At 56.6% G+C, this 19062-nt stretch overlaps 5 protein-coding genes across 5 annotated transcripts; 4 read left to right on the top strand and 1 right to left on the bottom strand.

Annotated features, from left to right (window-relative positions):
- Nucleotides 1–563: 563 nt before the first annotated feature.
- Nucleotides 564–1723, bottom strand: PHYSODRAFT_285964 (hypothetical protein). The gene has a single exon (XM_009528493.1). It carries the CDS (start codon nt 1634–1636, stop codon nt 653–655), a length of 984 nt encoding a protein of 327 aa, XP_009526788.1. The 5' UTR covers nt 1637–1723; the 3' UTR covers nt 564–652.
- A 148-nt stretch (nt 1724–1871) lies between these two features.
- PHYSODRAFT_314948 (hypothetical protein) lies at nt 1872–3692 on the top strand (the record flags this gene model as incomplete). The annotated part of the gene is made up of 9 exons (XM_009528492.1): nt 1872–2047; nt 2119–2182; nt 2459–2544; nt 2659–2845; nt 2924–3063; nt 3133–3220; nt 3282–3376; nt 3455–3521; nt 3591–3692. 9 exons carry the CDS (start codon nt 1872–1874, stop codon nt 3690–3692), a joined length of 1005 nt encoding a protein of 334 aa, XP_009526787.1.
- Nucleotides 3693–3855: 163 nt separating this feature from the next.
- Nucleotides 3856–14961, top strand: PHYSODRAFT_314947 (hypothetical protein; the record flags this gene model as incomplete). Its single annotated transcript, XM_009528491.1, has 1 exon — nt 3856–14961. The coding sequence occupies one exon, from the start codon at nt 3856–3858 to the stop codon at nt 14959–14961; it is 11106 nt and encodes a 3701-aa protein (XP_009526786.1).
- Nucleotides 14962–15075: 114 nt separating this feature from the next.
- Nucleotides 15076–16466, top strand: PHYSODRAFT_502236 (hypothetical protein; the record flags this gene model as incomplete). Its single annotated transcript, XM_009528490.1, has 4 exons — nt 15076–15218; nt 15285–15810; nt 15897–16163; nt 16206–16466. The coding sequence occupies 4 exons, from the start codon at nt 15076–15078 to the stop codon at nt 16464–16466; spliced, it is 1197 nt and encodes a 398-aa protein (XP_009526785.1).
- Nucleotides 16467–17203: 737 nt separating this feature from the next.
- On the top strand, nt 17204–18355 carry PHYSODRAFT_498463 (hypothetical protein; the record flags this gene model as incomplete). The annotated part of the gene is made up of 1 exon (XM_009528489.1): nt 17204–18355. The coding sequence occupies one exon, from the start codon at nt 17204–17206 to the stop codon at nt 18353–18355; it is 1152 nt and encodes a 383-aa protein (XP_009526784.1).
- Nucleotides 18356–19062: the final 707 nt, after the last annotated feature.

Here is a 19062-nt window from a genome sequence, read left to right as displayed (position 1 = left end):
CATTCAATAGCTGGACAAGCGGCTCACTCGTTCCGAACCGTAGAATCTCCTTGGGATTCTCCGGCTCAGCCGCCAGATTGCCGATGGACATCGCTATGTACTGCTTCACCACGGCATCGTTCTCGTTCTCAACGTCCTTGGAGAATTTCACGAGCGGCGGCCCCTCCTCCTCTGGCGTCCTGTTGTCTGGGTCTCCGCTCCGGTGTCGGCGCCCTTGCAACTGTCGTGGTAGGGCCTACCTGTTTGATTTGACCTTCGACATACGGTTGCTTTGTCCGAAGCTAATGTTCGTTTGCATCACGAGCTTCTTGGTTCAGCTCCTTACCCGGCTCAACACAACGAGTAACGAGCTACATGTATTAAAATACTAACAGAGGCAACATTCCACCACTTTGCATCACAGACACCTTCGTCACGCTTTGCTTCCCCAAGGCCAACGCAGAGCTGCACATCCGCGCTTGGATACCGGAGCAAGTCGATGAGAGGGGGCACTGCTCCTTCCTCAATCAGGCGCAGCTTGTTGTTGCATCTCTTTTGTTTTGGAATGGACAAAAGTCACGCTTGGCTACTCAGAGTACGACAGATTGAATTGAAGAGAGCGGCTAGCAACTTCTACGTCTACCTGCGGCTGCCACCACTTTCGCTGATATCTCTACCACTTGGCGCAGCGGTCCAGGATGTAGGGCGTGAAGTACGTGATGAGCACGCTGGCGCCGGCGCGCAGCAGACCCAGGTGGGCCTCGCGCACGACGCTCTCGAGCGAGTTGGTGGAGTCGCCGTAGTCCTTGACCATCTTGTACTCGCCCGAGACGAGGTAGCAGACCACGGGTACCGTCTTCTTGGCGGCGAAGCTGGCCACGATGTCCGAGTAGAAGAGCGAGGGCTTGACGATGACGCTGTCGGCGCCCTGCAGCACGTCGCGCTCAAAGGCCAGCGCGGCGTGGCTCGTGCTGCCCACGGGGTGCTGGTAGCGCTTGCGGTCGCCCTGGAACGTCGACTCGACGGCGTCGCGGAACGGCGCGTACATGACCGAGGCCTTCTTGGACGTGTAGGCCATGATGGACACGTGCTCGAAGCCGTTCTCGTTGAAGGTCTTGCGGATGGCGCCGATGCGGTTGTCCATCATGTCGGACGGGCACACCATGTGCGCGCCGGCCTGCGCGTAGGCCAGCGCGATGGCGGAGAGGCGCTCGAGCGTGCGCGCGTTGTCCAGCACCTGCTCGCCGTCCACGTCGCGCAGGATGCCGCAGTGGCCGTGGTCCGTGTACTCGCACATGCACACGTCGCAGGCCACCAGCAGCTCCGGCAGCGCCTTGCGCAGCGCGCGCGTGCACTTGATGACGGGCGTGCCGTCGCTCTCGGCCATGGAGCCGCGCGCGTCCTTGTCCTCCACGACGCCGAAGAGCATGACGCTGGTCAGGCCCTTGGCCATGAGCGCGCGCAGGTGCGCCACGAGCGACGCGAAGCTGCCGTCCGCGCCCTGGCCCCACTGCAGCTCCGGCTCGAGCCCGCGGATCGGCTTGTCCTCGGCGCGCAGCGTCACGAACAGCGGGTACATGAGCTGCGACGGGTGCAGGTGCGGCTCGCTCCAGGCGCGCTGCGCGGGGTGGTGCAGGCTCGAGTGCAGGGAGTCCATGGCAGGAGTGATGGTCACTTGCGCGCTGTCGGGAGACTTGGCGAATGAATGAGCAAGTGATCGACCTATCCTATCCTACCATATAGGATGGATACACAAAGTTGTCGGGAGCGAGGCGCGTGCCTTGAGCGGCGACGCGGTGGTTTGTGTCGGACTATTCGGAAAGGTCCAGCGAGAATTTTGGTCGGGCTCAAATGGTGTGGTGCACACTTCTTGTTTTGCCGAGTTGAAGCTGATGGCGGCGGCGTTCGAGCGCGCGGCGCAGGAGCTCAAGGCGGCGGGCGCGCAGGGCCGCGTGGCCGTCAACGACGCGCAGAAGCTGCAGCTGTACGCGCTGTTCAAGCAGGCGACGGCGGGCGACTGCGCTGCGGCCGTGCCCAGCGCCTTCCGCGTCGTGGAGCGCGCCAAATGGTAGGAGCGATTTAGCCCCTGGTTTTAACTGCCACCTCGCTGCGTTTTACACGATTTTATCGCGGTTTTAGGTCGAGCTGGCACGAGCTGCGCGGCACGCAGTCGCAGGAGGCCAAGCGCCGCTACGTGCAGCTGGTGCAGACGCTGCTGTCGAGCTTGCAAGCGGCGGAGGACGCTGAGCCGAAGTCGAAGCCCAAGCCGACAGTTGCAAGGGCGCCGATGCACGAGCAGAGACCCAGACAACAGGCCGTCAGAGGAGGTGGAGGCGTCTCCTGGCTGCTGTCGTGGCTGGCGGTGACTGGAGCCGCGCTCTTCTTTGGCTTCAAGGTGGCGCTGCCCTGGAGTCGGCATTTCGCTGCTGTTTACCAGGTCCCGGACGAGATGGCGCAGTACGGGGAACTGGGCCACAAGCTCTCGCCGCTGCTGTGGTTCGCTGTGGGCTACTCGATCGTGGTTGCGCTGCGCTCGAGGGTGAGCTACGTAGTGGTTTTTCTACTGTAGTGGTTGTTGAGGCTGATGGACGGTGTTAACCATTTCTTGCTGTAGAGTTTCCCGTGGCCGGAAGGTCTGTGGGTCTCGACGGTTGCACCGCTTGCTCGCACACGTGGAAGAAGACGCCGACGCCGAGCACCGGCGGAGTCGGAGCTGAATGTGTTTCTTCGTGAGCACGGGATTAAGGTCGTGCGGCAGCCGGAAGCGGGGAATTCTGTTCCTCGCTTGGTGCTGAGTCTGCCGGAGGACGCTGACGCGTTCCAGTTTGGCGACTGTAATGCCACAATTCCATACACAGTCGAGCAGGTGCGTACCACGCAAACAAAATTGTGTGTATCAGTTTGTAATGACAAAACTGTCTGTGCTGCTGCAACTTGTTTTCAGACGGCGGATGTGTATTACCGCAAATTCAAGGAGCCATTGCCGGACCCGGCCAGTCGGCTATTGGATTCGATCGAGCTACTTGAAGAGCGCCAATTGGACGAGTATTGCGCTGTCTTCAAGCGCCGCCTGCTACGATTCCGGTATGCTACGATAGACATTTATCGTGGCGATACCAACTGACGTTTTTTTTCGCTTTGGCTGCGGTGCAGGAATGAGGCGCCATCTTTAATCAAGCGGTTCGCGAGCTCGGACTTCGTCGAGTACATCGAAGACTCACTACTTGACAAGCAGAATCGCGTACGTTTACTTCGCTGATCTCGTGGTTGATAGCTATAACAATTCTGATGTGTTGGTGTAGCTGTTCTACGTGTATGTCAAGAACGAGTCTTTTCAGTCTCTGGGCGTCCTCGAAGACTTTGCCGTGTACAAAGCACACTCGGATAAGCCGCACTGGTAGGCAACAGACTCTATTTCGTACTGGCGCTATGGTGGCGACATTGCTCTGACCCCTTGCAATGATGACTTTCATAGGACCGATCTCCACCAATTCTGCCGTGTGCACATCACGAGCTCGTCGCTGTCGTTTTTCCGATCGAGGGTATGTTTTGAGATCAGCAACTGCAAAGGAGAGTACCGAGAGCTGACTACTGTTTTGTGATGTGAGCAGATTGAAGCCTTCATCTCGAACTTTTACTGCAAGAACGCCCCCGACGCCAGAAGTTACCACCTTCAGCGCATTGCAGAGGAGTTTGGTGATCCTGTTGAGTAACGAGGTAGCATGTATCCGGGATCTGTGATTGTGAACACGAACTCATGACCCCAATATGTTCATTGACGGTTTCCATTTTTGCTGACGAGGGGACACCCGGCACCTATGCCTCACTTTTAGGAGGTCGCTCAAGTAGCTGGGCTCGCCGCTCAGACCAGGCACAATGTCCAAGGTGCTCGAGCAGCTAATCGCGCGCGGACGACGCGAACGCAAACCGACCGAACAGCGCGATGTTGCCTTCAGTTTGGCTGAGATCTCTACCAATGCTGAGCTACACGAAAAGATGGTATCCAAGGGTGTGGTAAAGGCTTTGCTTACGCTCATTCTCCAGTCGAGTGACCCAGAAGCGCTTCGGTTGGCGTGCTTGTGTCTGGCTAATGTTGCGTCATGCCCAGCGAGTCGAGTCAAGATTGTTGAGGAAGGCGCCCTGCCACCGCTCGTTAAATTCTTTAAGGACGTTGAGAACGAGAACGATGCAGTGGCCAAGCAGTACGTGGCGATGACCATTGGCAATCTGGCGGCTGAGCCGGAGAATCACGAGGAGATTGTACAGCTTGGAACGATTGAGCCGCTTGTCCAGCTATTGGATCCTGAAATGGTCCATTCGGGAGTATATTGCGCTTTTGCGCTGGCGAATCTGTCAGTGAATAACGAGTATCGTCCCCTGATTGTCGACGAAGGTGCGGTTCCTCGTCTTATCGCTCTGGCGTGCTGCAAGGAGCTGAGCGCGCAACGACAGTCTTTAGCGTGTCTTCGTGGGATTTGTATCTCCCCCGCCAACCGTATCGTCGTGGTCAAGGAAGGCATGCTGGACCCACTGGTGCTAATGGCACGCTCGGACGAGCCCGACATCCAACGTGAAGTCGCAGCGGCGTTTTGCGCGCTTTCAGCCACGCCTGAAAACAAAGCGGAGATCTCGGACCGAGCGCTGCTCACGATTATTTCGATGTCACTCTCTGGAGATCCTGCTGTCGAAGAGTACGCGTGCAGCACGATCGCTAATCTGGTGGAACTGCATGAGCTTCATGATAAACTGCTGCGCGAGAACGGTTTGGCGTCTATCATGGCGCTGGCAGTAGCAAGGGATCTCAACACACGCTCAGAGGCTTGTCGATGTCTGGCTAATCTCACAGCGAATGAAGAGGTGCAACCAGCGCTGATGAAGGAGGGTGTGCTGCAGCCTCTAGCAGCAGCCCTCATACTGGACCACCACGTTTGTCAGCGTTACGCAGCACTGGCACTTGCAAACCTGAGCACTACTGCCAGTTACCAGGTTCAAATTGTCGGGCTAGGCACTATCAAACCTCTGATCGCACTCGCCCAAGCGTTTGATCGCGAACTTGAAGCCCGACGCTACGCTGTGCTTGCGATTGCCAACCTGGCAGCAATGAAAGCTAACCACCCTGCGCTTGTTGAGGCGGGATGTCTGCTGTCGCTGTTCTCCCTGGCAAGCACGGCTGATGCGCTGAGCCAGTATTATGTGGCGTTCGCATTGGCAAACTTTGCGTCGAATGAGCAGAATCACACGCGTATGGTGGAAGAGGGCGGGCTCCAGCCCATTATCACATTGGCATCGTCAGAAGACACCGACGTACATCATCAAGCCATTGCTGCTCTACGCGGACTTGGGGTTAGTGAGGCGAACAAGATCAAGATACTGCAGGAAGGCGGACTGGAGCCTCTCGTGTTGTTACTGCAGTCCGACGACCTGGAGATCTTGCGCGAAGCTTGTGCAGCGCTCTGCAATCTGTCTGTAAGCGAGGAGACCAAGTATGAGATCGCCAAGAGTGGCGCTGTGGCACCCCTCATCGCTCACGCACAATCTGAAGACATAGATCTCGCGCGCCAAAGCTGCGCTACGCTAGCAAATCTGGCCGAGGTGGAAGAGAACCAAGAAAAAATATGCGCGGATGGAGGTGTCCCTCCCCTCATTGCCATGATGCGCTCCCAGTTCGTGGAGGTTCAGCGCGAGGCAGGTCGCGCTCTAGGAAACCTGTCAGCCTTTCGTCTCAACCACGAGGACATTATCGAGCACGGCGGTCACCAGCTACTGATCTCGTACTTGCTGTCACCGGATATGGCGTCTCAACGTGTTGGAGCGCTAGGCATTTGCAATCTAGCCACAAATCCTGCTATGCGGGAGCTCCTTATGGAAAGTGGAGCCATGGAACCTCTTATGTCGCTCGCGAGGTCTGAAGACGTCGAGTTAGAGATCCAGCGGTTTGCTATTCTGGCTATTGCAAACCTTGCTACGTGTGTTGAAAACCACCGCGCCATCGTCGAAGAAGGTTCGCTACCGCTGCTTATCTCGCTGTCCAGCGCTCCAGATGAAGAAGTTCGGCAGTACGCCGCTTTCGCATTGGTCAAGGTTGCGCTCAACGCTGACCTACGCAAGCAGATTACCGAAGAGGGCGGACTGGAGCCCGTGCTTTTCCTTGCACGAACCCAGAGCTCCGACTTGCAGGCGGATGTACTGCCTGCGATCTGCACGTTGTCGTTTGCAGACGCGAACAAATCGGACATCTGCAAGTGTGGCGGTTTACCGCCAATCCTCTCAGCGCTAAAGAGTGCCGATGTGGGTGTCCAGCGGCAAGCACTTTGTGCAGTCGCAAACTTGGCTGAAGACGTCGAAAATCAGAGCCACCTCGTGGCTAACGGTGCGATCCCGCCTATCGTGGATGCTCTGCAGCATGGCGGTATCATCGCGCAGCGTGAGGCAGCTCGTGCACTCGGAAATCTATCAGCGAACTGTGACTTTGCTGAGGTGATTTTGCGTCAAGGTGCAGCTCCACCGCTCGTGCAGCTCCTGGGCAGTGAAGTGGTGGACTGCCAGCGTATGGCTGCGATGGCGCTTTGCAACCTCGGTACAAATGTGAACAACCAACCCAAGCTACTGGCTCAAGGTGTACTCCCTCCTATACTTGCTCGCATCGAAGAAGCACTGGACCCGCGCTCACTTGCAGACAACGACGTTATTCGGTACTGTCTCCTGGTGATGGCCAATCTGGCTGTGTCACCTTCGACACACGAGGAATTGCTGGACAAGGCGCTGACTTTCCTGGCAGGTTACGCCAAGCATCGCGACGTCAAGTGCCGACAGTTCGCCATCTTCGCTCTTGGCAATTTGTGCAGCAACCCGAACAACATCGAGCGCATCGTAGCGGCCAACTGCCTGCAGCCTATCATCTCTTTCGCTTTTCCGGGGGATGCGAATGTGCAGTTCCAAGCCATTGCCGGGCTCCGAGGACTTTCAGTGAATCAAGTGGTGCGTCAACAAGTTGTGCGCCTTGGCGCTCTAGAACCTCTCATCCTTGCAGCTTCGAGTGAGAGTATTGAAGTGCAGCGGGAGGTAGCGGCTACACTCTCCAATCTGTCGCTGAGCGAGGAGAACAAGATCACAATGGCTCGTGGTGGATGCCTACCGGCCCTCATTGCTCTGGCGAGCAGTCGAGATTCGTACCGTGAACGACAAGCCGTGTGTGCTTTAGCCAATTTGGCTGAGATGATCGAAGGGCACACGCATAAGAAAATGCTCGAAGAAGGTATATTAACACCTTTGTATGCGCTAGCAACTGGTGCCGACTTGGAGGTCAAACGCCAAGTCTCTCGTTGTCTGGCCCTTTTTGCGGCCAAACCATCGAGTCAGGCCACACTTCTGCGCAGCAACGCATTGCGTTATATCGGAGCATTCGCTCACGAGACAGAGGACGTAGTGTGTCGACGATTCGGGACGCTGGCAATTGGCAATCTTGCCGTGGATCCCAAGAACCACCGTGATTTGTTCGACCAAGGAGCCGTCACAGCACTCATGACAGTGAACAAGGCTACGGATCTGGAGACTCGTCGGGCATTGGCATTTGCACTCAACAACTTAGCAGCCAACGAAAGCAACAGCGCGCAAATCTCGAAGTTGGGTGTGCTACGCACTGTGATTGCGCTACTGCACGACGCGGACGAGGATACACATCTACAGGCCTGCTTTGCGCTGCGCCGCATGGTTGTTGAGGCGAAGAACCGCACCCAGGCCGTGTCGTTCGGTGCTCTTGCCCCGCTGTTCAAACTTGCCCTCTCAGAAAGTGTCGAAGTCCAGCGTGAAGTGTGTGCTGCGCTGCGCAACTTATCGCTGAGCGAAGACAACAAAGTTGTCATCGTACTGAACGGCGGTTTGGCACCTCTGCTAACACTGGTGCACTCAGCAGACGGAGAAGTAGCTCATCAAGCCTGTGGAGTACTCGCCAACTTGGCGGAAGTGGTCGAAAACCAGGGACGAATGGTGAAGGATGGTGTCTTGCAGCACATCAAGTTCGTGCTACGAGCAAAGAGCGTGGACGTTCAGCGTGAAGCTCTTCGCACCATTGCCAACATGTCAGCCGAGTATGCGTATACAGCGGAAATCGTATCCGGTGGTGGTCTGACGCCGCTGATGGCAGCGCTAAATGCACCAGATTTCCTCAGCCAACGGTACGCAGTGATGGGCATCGCCAACCTCTCCACGAACGTTGACAACATCACCAAGATCGTCCAGGATGCGCTTGTGCCCACCCTTGTAGCGCTGGCTAACGGGTCACTCAACGGTGATCTCGATACACAGAGGTATGCTGTCTTTACGCTCACCAACATCGCCAGTGTGCGTACTACTCAGTCCGTGCTCGTCGATGCTGGAGTGCTCCCGTTGTTTGCTGAGTTGTTGCAACACGCTGATATGGCGTTGCGGAATGGCGCGGCGTTCGGCATCGCGAACTTCACGGCATTTCCAGAGAACCACGCGATGCTTCTGGAGCTAGGATACTCTTTCCTGGACGCTTTGCTTTGTCTGCTGGAGTCACAGGACGCAAAGTGCCAGTATCGTGCTGTTTGTGCATTGCGTGGATTATGCGTGAACGAGCTAGCGCGACGGGAACTTGTACGCCGTGGTGTCTTGCGCCCACTGTTAGCGCTGACCAAGTCGGAGGATATGGACGTACAACAAGAAGTGCTGGCTTGCTTGTGCAATTTGTCCCTCAGTGGCTGCGTTGGAGCTTACCCCGAAGTATTCATTGCGGCGTGTGAGATGCAGTCACTTGTGGCGTTCCTGTGCTCTGCCGATGCTACATATCGGTTGTTTGGTGCGGTGACCTTGGGCAATATCGCTGCGAAGACCGAGTTTCAAGACGAGTTAGTTGCGGCTGGTGCAGTGTCGCCGTTAGTCGAAGTGGCTAATAGCGTCGACCTGGAGACACATCGCTGCATAGCCTTCGCCTTGTGTAATCTAGCGGCCAACCCAGATCGACGACAAATGGTTGAGGCTATGGGAGGCCTGCCTCCTATTATTCAGCTGGCTTGCTCCGACGACGTGAACGATCAAAAAACTGCCATCGCAGCACTTCGAGGACTCTCGAATCGGCCTGAAACTCGATTACATATCGTCTCAGAAGGTGGATTGGAGCCTTTAGTGCTGGGAGCGCGCTCTTCCGACATCCAGCTGCACCGAGAGGTTACCATGACAGCGTACAACTTGTCCCTTGCTGAGAAGAACAAGCTCATCATTGCTGCATCACCTTTGATGGGAGCTCTGATCACGCTCATGCTCTCATGTGACGAAGACACGGCTGCGTTCGCCTGTGCAAGCGTTGCCAACATCGCTGAGAATTCGGATACACATGGCGCTATTGCGGAGCAACGCGGCTTGCGGTTCTTTCTGGAGTTCGAGGCACAGGGTGCCCCAGCGCGGGTAGCTCATGAAGCAGTCAAGTGTGTGGCGAACCTCTCGTCAAACTACGCGCTCCATGATTTGTTACTAGCGGACGGCTGTCACGAATTTCTCGTTCGCGCTATTCAGCACCCGGACCCGAAGACTCGACTCTTCGGCGTGGTCGGGCTCGGTAACCTCGTGTCGAACCCGCAAAACCATTCGAGAGTGCTGCGCGAAGAAGTGGTGGTGCCGCTTATTGAGCTTGCCTGCGATACAGAGCACGCAGAACCTCGACAGTTTGCATTGCTCGCGCTCGGTTGCATCTTCACGAACGAAGGAAACCACGAACCATTCGTGGACAACGGAGTTCTTCCTGCGCTCATCGCGGCTCTGGACACGGCTAACGACATGGAGACGCGCTTCTACGCCGCTTTTGCGCTGGGCAAGATAGCTACGAACGAGTCACTCCATGAACTCATAGGCCAGCTCAGCGACAGCGGCGGGCCTCTAATCAAGCTAGCGCTCGATGCTGAAGATGCTAAGCATCCAAGTGCACAGTGCCACGCAGTGTCTGTGCTACGCCGTATTACGAATCTGGATGTGAATCGAGTGTCCATGGTGTCACAGCATCGTGAGTCTCTTTCGGCAGCACTTCTGGCTTGCGCGCGGCACACAGAACTGCTGGAGAACCAGCGTGAAGCGGCAGCGTGTCTGTGTAATTTAAGTCTGGCGCAAAGCAACAAGCTCGTATTGGCGAGCAGTTCACCAGCGCTGTTCCAGCAGCTTTTTGCGTTGTGTACGTCTCCTGATGTTGAAGTGGCTCGGAATGCTTGTGGCGCTGCTGCAAACCTCGCAGAGAATATTCGCACACATGAATACATGATCGACGTTCACGCCGTCCACGTGGGGGTGAAGGCGATGCGAAGTCGACACCTTCCGGTGTACCGTGAAGCCTCCAGACTTGTCGCCAATCTCATGAGTACACCAGAATTCCACGCGGTGCTGCTCAACGAGGAAGGCCTTACTGCAGGAGCTCGCGTCGCCAAGATTGAAGACCACGAGTGCCAATACAACACGGCGCTCGCTCTGCACAAGCTTACAAGCAACTCCGATACTCACCGAGCGATGCTGGGCAGTGGATCGGTCCAGACGCTACACATGTTGCTTGGAGCTCCTGGGCTGGATGTACAGCGTCAAGCAGCGGCAGCTCTCAAGACTCTGACTGCGAATAAAGATAACAAGCCAACGCTAGCTGAGGACGGCGGGACCATGTTGGCACTGATCTCACTGCTACGGAGTGCCGACGCGACACTCAAGACCATGGGAGCCGCTGGAGTGCGGCATTTGGCTCTGTACGCGCCGGTGAAGACTCAGTTCGTGCACGAAGGCGGTCTTCCTCCTCTCTTTGCATGCTGTGCAGTGGACGACGATGACGTCCGACTTCAATGCGCTGGAGCGATGGCCACGCTGAGTGAAAATGTACTCAATCAAGTCCAAATGGTGCGTGAGGGAGCCCTCCCAGCTCTTCTAGAGCTCACAAAAGCCAGCTATCACGTGGAGATCGCGCGGCACACGAGTCGCACCTTTGCAAACTTGTCCAGCAATCCTGAGAACCACCTCGGGGTCTTTTCTCTTGAGGAATTCCGTGCCGTGTTCAAGCTAGCTCACAGCAACGAGGAGTTCTGTGGCCGCGATGCAGCCATGTGTCTCGGAAACCTGGCAGTCACGACGCACAACCAGTACCAAATCTCGGAGCTCGGCGGCCTCGTCCCTCTATCTGAGCTACTAAAGAGCAATTTTGCGTCGACACGGCAGTACGCTGCTCGAGCCTTTTACCGGCTCAGTGCTCACTCTGAAAACCAGCACCGCATTGTGGACGCTGGCGCGTTGCCTGCTCTGATTGCTCGACTCAGCGAGACGGAAGACCAGGAAATTCAGCGCTGTGCTGCTATGGCTGTCTGTAACTTGTCCAGTAACTCCAGCAACGAGCAGAAGATCATGAAGGCAGGCGGCATGCGCGCGCTGGTAGCACTGCTGCGATCCCCTAGTGTGGAATGCTCGAAGTACGCGGCCATGGCGCTATGCAATCTGACTGCCAACCCGGCTAATCAACTGCATCTCGTGGTGCAAGATGACGGTCTGGACCCACTCGTCGATCTCGCAGGGTCTCACGATCCAGAGTGCTCTCGATATGCCAGCATGACGCTCGCAAATGTATCGGCGCACCGCCAGAATCGCCTCATAGTCGTGGAACGTCATGCCCTTCGACCTCTACGGGCGTTGTGTTTGTCACCAAATCTCGAGTGTCAACGCAGCGCAGCCTTGGCCCTGTACAATGTGTCATGCGCTCAAGCAAACCAACTGAAGCTCGTGGAGGCAGGCATTGAATCTGCGCTCGTGCGTCTTGCAGGGGCAAAAGATGGGGACTGCAAGCGATACGCCACCATGACGCTGTGCAACTTGGCGGCAAACAGCGAGACCCGGTCAGCTGCTCCACGTGGCGGAGGGTTGCAAGCACTCTTGCTGGCTGCCAAGGACGCAGCAGATCCGAGTGTGCGTCGGTATGCCTGCATTGCGTTGTGTAACTTGGCTTGTGATCCGCTGCTTCAAGTCCAGGTACTCGTTCACGGCGGTCTCGCACCAATCCTTGCGCTCACTGAAGACGACGACGATCTGGAGAGTCAGCGGTTTGCCATCATGGCCCTGTCTAACTTGGCGGCGAACGAGAGCAACCACGATCACATGATCGGACGTGGGGTATTGAAGGTGGCACTACGGCTGGGCCAGTCGAAGGACGAGGACATCAGATTGTATGCGGCTTTCGCCCTGGCAAACTTTGCTGGGAACACAGCTCAATGTGCAGCAATTGGAGACGAAGGGGGCATCGCAGCGCTCATTATGCTGGCGCATGCAGAAGACTCCAACTCGCACACGCTGGCGGTTTCTGCACTCCGTCGCTTGTGCCAGTTCTCGGCTCAAAATCGTGGCCGCATTGTGCGCGGGGGTGGGCTCGCTCCGTTGGCTATCGCTGGCATGTCTGAGGAGCTGGAGACGCAGCGCGAAGTGGCCGCGACGTACTGTAACCTATCTCTCAGTGACGAGTACAAGGTGGAAATCGTTGAGCAAGGCGCACTCCGCCCGTTGATCAAACTGGCGCAGTCGCCTGACCTCGAGGTCGCTCGTCAAGCTTGTGGTGCCCTGGCTAACCTTGCTGAGCATCTGGACACACACTCCCATTTCGTGGCGGAACGCAGCGGGAACTTCCTCATCGCCCTCATGAAGCACCGCCACGAAGAAATCCACCGAGAGGCGTCGCGTACGATCGCAAATCTACTCTCAAGCTTCGAACACCACACGGATATGATAGCCGATGGCATCCCAGGCCTCGTTCATCTCGGACTCTCGCTGGATCCAGAGTGTGAGTATAATGCTGCACTAGCACTGCGGAAGCTTGCACCGAACTTTGCTAGTCATCGCGGACTGGTGTACGAAGGCGGACTAAAGACATTGTTCTTCCTACTGCACGCTAAAGAGCTGAATACGCGTCGACAGAGCGTGCTGGCACTGCGTGATCTAGCAGCCAACAGCGAGTTCCGACGCATGTACGTGGAAGAAGGTGGTCTCAAGGCTCTCATTACATTCCTACGGGATGTGAACTCCTCGCTGCAAGCTCCAGCGGTTGCAGCGCTACGGCACCTGACATCATCAGCTTCACACCCGGAGATCAAGCAGCAGGTTGTCGAAGAAGGAGCTCTGCGCCCAGTGCTGCGATGCATGAGCACAAATCCTGGCGCGAAGGGGCTTCGAGACTTGCAGTGCCAGTGTGCTGGGTTGGTGGCGAATTTATCGGAGCATCCAGCGAACCAGCAGAAGATTGTGGCTGAAGGTTTGACGAGTGCCCTTGTCGCGCTGGTCAAGGTCGCCCCCGACAGTGCCGAGATACTGCAAGACGTCAGCCGCGCGCTGGCCAACCTCTGCTCTAATGAGGAAAACCATCTTGCAGTATACAAGCAAGGCGCGCTGCTGTGCCTTATCCAGCTAACTGAGTCGGCGGATGACATCACGCAGCGATATGCGGCCATGGGCTTACGCTTCTTGTCGGCCAACCCAACCATTCGAGTGTACATCGTGCAAGAATCCCTGCTACAGCCATTCATCAAGTTGGCTCAAAGTCCGCTGCTCGACTACCAACGCACTGCAGCGGCGGCTTTCTCTAGCTTCTCTCTTAACGAAGAGAACAAACTCAAGCTGGTTCGCGACGGTGGTTTGGCGCAGATCCTACGTTGCTGTGCGTATGACGACCTGGAGGTGAAGCGCGACTGCGTTTTCGCTCTGGCGAATGTTGCAGACTCGCTCGAGCATCAACTGGACGTGGTGCGTGAAGGCGCCATCTCCGCCATGATAAACGTTGGCGCGCACGACGACGCTCGCGTGCAGCGTGACTGCGCACGCGTCTTCGCCTCGTTGTCGATCACCAACTCGATCAAGCCCGATCTGGTGCGTCGAGGAGCGCTGCCTTCACTCTTCCGCCTCACTCGGTCTCTGGATGTGGCCACGCAGAGGTTCGCGACGTTAGCGATCTGCAACGTTGCGTCATCGGGCGACGACAAGCCTTTCATCGTGGAGCAAGGCGCGATTCGACCGCTCACACACCTCATTCGCTTCCCTGACGCTCAAATTCAGCGGTACGCGGCGTTGGCACTCGCAGCTCTGGCGCTGGGGGGAATGGGCAACAACAAGCTGCGCCTGATCGAGGAAGGAGCAGTGCCCCCTCTCATCGACTTGCTCCGGTATCCGAGCGCGGACGTGCAGCTCTGTGGTTGTTTGGCCTTGAACGCGTTGGCTTTGGGGAAGCAGAGCGTGACGAAGGTGTCGGTGATGCAAAGTGGTGGGCTGCTACCTCTGTTAGCTCTGCTGGCGTCGACAGATGAGGAGTGCGTCCGCTGTGCGCTTTACTGTTTGGGCTCGCTGGCCGAGAGCAAGGACGTTCTGCAGAAGCTGGTGGAGCTGGGTACTCTCGCGCACGTGATAGCGTTGACCAAGTGCATCGACGCCGAGACGTTGAGGAACTGTGGGTACTTGTTGGCGTTGGTGGTGGAGCAACAGACCGACTACCACGACGATCTGTACCGTGAAGGAGGTTTGGACGCCGCGATCGCATTGGCCTGCGTCGAGGACATGGAGTGCCAGGAGTATGCGACCTTCACACTGGCCCATCTCGCATCCAACCGCGAGTACCAGGTCCGTCTTGTCGAGCGTGGCGCGCTTCGACCGCTTATCGCGATGATGTCCGTGCACGCCGAGCCACGCCACTACGCTGGACTCGCTCTCCTCAAACTAGCCGACAACTACGAGAACCACCTGCGTATCGCCGAGGAGGGCGGCATTCAAGCGCTACTTCGCATCGCGCGTGCCCGATCCACCGACGAGGAGCTGCAGTACAAGGCGTCGCTCAGTCTGGGTCAACTGGCAAGCAACGCCACTCGATCCCTACCCAACCATACCAATCTGAAGACGGGCGACGCCGTCATCGGCACGAGCTTCAACAAGATGGCTCAGATCACCCAAACGGTAGCTGCCAAGCGTGCCGCACGATAAAATCTCCCAACAGACGTACAAGTAACTTAGAGGGTGAATAGAGAGGTTGGTTCATTCTGGTTTAGATGTTCACGAACCGCCACTACCAGTAGGGACACCTTATACATCTTGACAATGGTGGGCAGCTCGGTGCGCAGTGGCAAGGGCGTGCCTCGATACACTCCGTGGCTGCAGAAAGCTCTGAAGGTGAAGGAGGAGACCGAGCAGTTCTGGCTCAAACAGCAGCGAGAGGGGCCCCAACAGCAGCAGCGACCGAGGTCAAGAGCGCCGGATCTCGCGTCGACGGCTCAAGCGGCAGTCTCGAAGCAGATTGCAGAGCGCAGCAAGAAGCCCGAGCCGTTCGTAAACGTGTGGGTCAGCATCACAGCAGATGATGCCCAAGCAGTCAAGACGTTCTTGGAGGAGGACAGACGTCGGTTCTTCTTGCGCAAGGACTATCTGGGCAAGGCCAAGCAGAGCGTCGAAGGTGGAGGAGGAGGCGAGTCGCTGCTGCATGAGGCGAGCTACTTGGGGTCCGTCGCGGTGGCCCGCTTCTTGGTCGAGTTCATGCAAAGCCACTTCACCCCTGAGGTCTGTCTTGAGGCTGTGAATGCCGTCGACACGCACTACAGCCTGACAACGCCCATGATCGCGACGTGCCGCAACTCGCTCGGTGCTGTCGCTAATAGGGTGGAGATATTGCGGTTGTTAGTGGAAGCTGGCGCGGACACAGCGCGCAGAGACTCGCATGGAGACAACGCGTTGCACTGGTGCGCTCGCAACTCGCAGGTCCTGCTGCTGCGCTACCTCTTGAAGCACACGGACGCCGTCGTCGTCGCCTTCTCAGCCGAAAACTACAAACGCCACAAGGTAAGTCGGTAGATTGTTGCTACTTGCTGTAAGACGAGAGCTAACGAACTGGTTGTTTTGCACTGCAGCCGCTGGACATTGCGCAGCGTCAGCTCGAGCGCAACAATTGCCTCTCGACTCTCACCGTGTACGAGCTGCTACAAGGCGTGAATCCGACGTGCAACCTACGCATGAAGATGCAGAGTATCAAGCGCAACGAAGATCTCGTTCGAGCTCGAGACTGTGCGGCTGTGCAGGAGCAGCTCGCTGAAGTGATGGAGATGTCGGCTGTGTTTGTCCCTACGGCTGAGAAGCTGTGGCGCGAGACGATCGAGCTGGCAGAGAGGCGACGTAAAGCTGAGGAGCAGCAGCGCGTGGACGAAGAAGTGAAGGCGGCTGTGGCTGCGGCTCGCGAGTGGCTGGAGACCAAAGAGGGCAAGCAGTTCGTCAAGAAGCAGATCCCGCTCGCCACCGCCGACATCAAGCAGGCCGTCTACAGCGGCAAGATGCCCAAGCCCAAGGACTTCAAGCTCGCGGCCGTACAGCGGGTCCAGGACCTCTTCTGCGTCGAGAAAGAGCAAAGCGCCAGGAAATCGGCCACCGAGAGCTTCGTGGCCCAGCGCCCGCCGTACCCTCGGGATCGCGTCACGGAGCTGCGCCGCATGCTGCACCTGTAGTTGGGGCCAACAAATGGCTACATGTAGCCATTTGTGCAGACAACTTCAACTTGGTTTAGCAAATCGAAATCTTTCGCGTCGCTTCAAGCGTAACGGCCTCCGCAGCAGCGGGTTAGACCACCACCTTCTGGGCAATTAGAGACGAAGCCATGATGAAGGCGACTGCGAGCGACGAGCAATGGGAGGCCAAGCCTCAGGTGGGTGCATCAGTGCTGGTTGCGTACCAGCCTTCCCCGTCAATACTGAAAGCTCTCGGTGTAATAGCGATCTGATATGGCTTGGTACCATTGAACGTGTTGAGCAGGCGACGAAGGCGAAGGCGGAGGCAAAGGTGAGCTCCAGCAACAGAATGTATCATCGATAAGGGTTAAAATGTGCTCAATTGCTGTGGATGTGTGCCTGTCGGCGCAGTCTTCTTCCATTCCGTCGCGGCTCGACACTCCTGCTGATGAGAGACGAGCGTATGTTCGTATCTGCTGTCCATAGTGCTCAAATACGGAGAATAATAACATTTTATTGTATGCGAGTACAGAGCCTCTCACCCTGCCGACGCCGAAAACAAGGCGACTGGTATGAAAGAGTCCAAGCTGAAGCAGCCAGAAGTGAAGATTCTGGATCGGCACCGCCCGGGAAACTCGTCGTCGTCAACTATGGCTGGACGAGCAGAGAGCAAGCTCGAACACTCCCAAGACGGTTCACTGCACACAGCGCGAAGTGTGCAGTCTCTTGCGAACGATATGCGGCGCATCCGATCTATGCGGACGGATCCCGAGGACGCTGCTGCTGCAGCTGAAGATGGGGGTCGTAAACCCAGAGTGGCCGAGAAGAAGAAGAGCGGTGAAGGGCGACTGGCGCCTGGTGGTCGGCCACGACCTGCGCAGATTAAACTGGAGATCGCGGATCTCGAACCGATGATAAATGTTGACTGTCCTTCTGGACAAGGAGCTCTGGGTCGTCAGGCACCAAGAAGTCCGAAGCTGTCGGGGCCGACCGCCTTCGCTAGGCCTGGGACTTCAACTTCACCTAAGGTCTCGTCCACAGGGAAGAAAGGTATTCAACGCAACTTTGTTCAAGGTCTGGGCTCGGATTTCCAGCTAGACTTGCACAGTGGCAGCACAGATCGACTGGAGCGCTCGTACGACTTGTCCGCGTCGGGGACATTCGACGCGGTGGGGTTCCAGATCAAGCAAACGGGTCTTACTCGATCGCCAGATCGGGATTCTGATGGCGTTTCGAGCACTCGGTCCGACAGACCGCCCAATACCAAGAAACATTTGGTGAAGCTTGGTGTTCTCGGTCGTGGAGCGAGCGGAGTAGTGCACAAGGCGCTTCACGTTCCGTCCCTGATGCTCGTGGCTGTGAAAGTCATCCCGGTGTTCGAGCACGAGAAAAGACATCAGTTGATCGCGGAGCTAAAGGCGCTGTACAACAATCTGTCTACGCTGCCGGATGCTGAGAGTGTGGAGAATGCCCGACAGAGCGTGGCGTGTCCGGAGCTCGTGTGTCTCTACGACGCCTTCATGAACCCGAACGAGGGCAACGTCTCGATCGTGGTCGAATACATGGATGGCGGCTCGCTTCAGGACATCGTGGACACTGGAGGCTGTACCAGTGAGGTGGTGCTGGCCAACATCTCCTTCCGCGTGTTAAAGGGCCTGGCATTTCTCCATAGCACACACCAACTGCACCGTGACATCAAACCGAGCAATCTACTCATCAACCATTTTGGTGATGTCAAAGTCTCGGACTTTGGGATCGTGCGCGAAATGGAAAACTCTATGGCCAAAGCCACAACGTTCGTCGGCACACTCACCTACATGTCCCCCGAGCGTATCGCCAGCGAGGTCAGATTCAACTTCCGCTGCATATTTCTCCTTCAGGCCAGCTGATACTAACTTGATCTGTATAAATGCTTTGTACTTTTCAGGAGTACTCGTACAAGTCGGATGTGTGGTCTTTCGGACTCTCCATTATGACCTGTGCTCTCGGTAAGTTCCCATATTCGTCGCGCGGTGGATACTGGGAACTGCTGCACATGATCCGCAATGAACCTGTACGCTCTTTTGCGTGGGCACTTCTTGAATTTTGTACGTTCGTATCTGACCATTGTTTGTTTGCTTGCTTTGCTAGCCTCCTCGCCTCCCCGAGGGTGAATTCTCGGATCTGTTCTGCGATTTCCTCGACAAGTGCCTCAAGAAAGATCAAACTGAGCGGTGGAGTGTTAAACAACTGCTGAAGCACGAGTTCATCTTGCAGTACTGTGGGGACCAAACAGCAACGCCAAGTCCGGGCAGTAGGAGAACTGCTGATGAAGAGGAAGTCGACGCGAAAAACGTCGACGATGAGAGCAAGGAGCAAGCTGAGGTGGACGAGATCGTGCAAAAGGTGGCTGAACATTACTTCAAAGACGCCAAGGAGCTCATCAAGGAGCACGACTACACGCTGGACGACATTGCCGCGTGGATTCAACTGCTCCCAGCCATGCAGAAAGTGTAAGTCTCTTTCGTAGCTCCACGCTATTTCTATGGTATCCCTCACGTCGCAACGTTGGTGTGTGTTATGCAGCAAACTGTCACGCTTCGCTGAACAAATTGGC

This window comes from Phytophthora sojae (assembly GCF_000149755.1).
Source record: "Phytophthora sojae unplaced genomic scaffold PHYSOscaffold_4, whole genome shotgun sequence".
Taxonomy (NCBI): domain Eukaryota; phylum Oomycota; class Peronosporomycetes; order Peronosporales; family Peronosporaceae; genus Phytophthora; species Phytophthora sojae.
The sequence above is the reverse complement of the archived record's forward strand: the minus strand, read 5'-3'. Positions and strand labels throughout refer to the sequence as shown.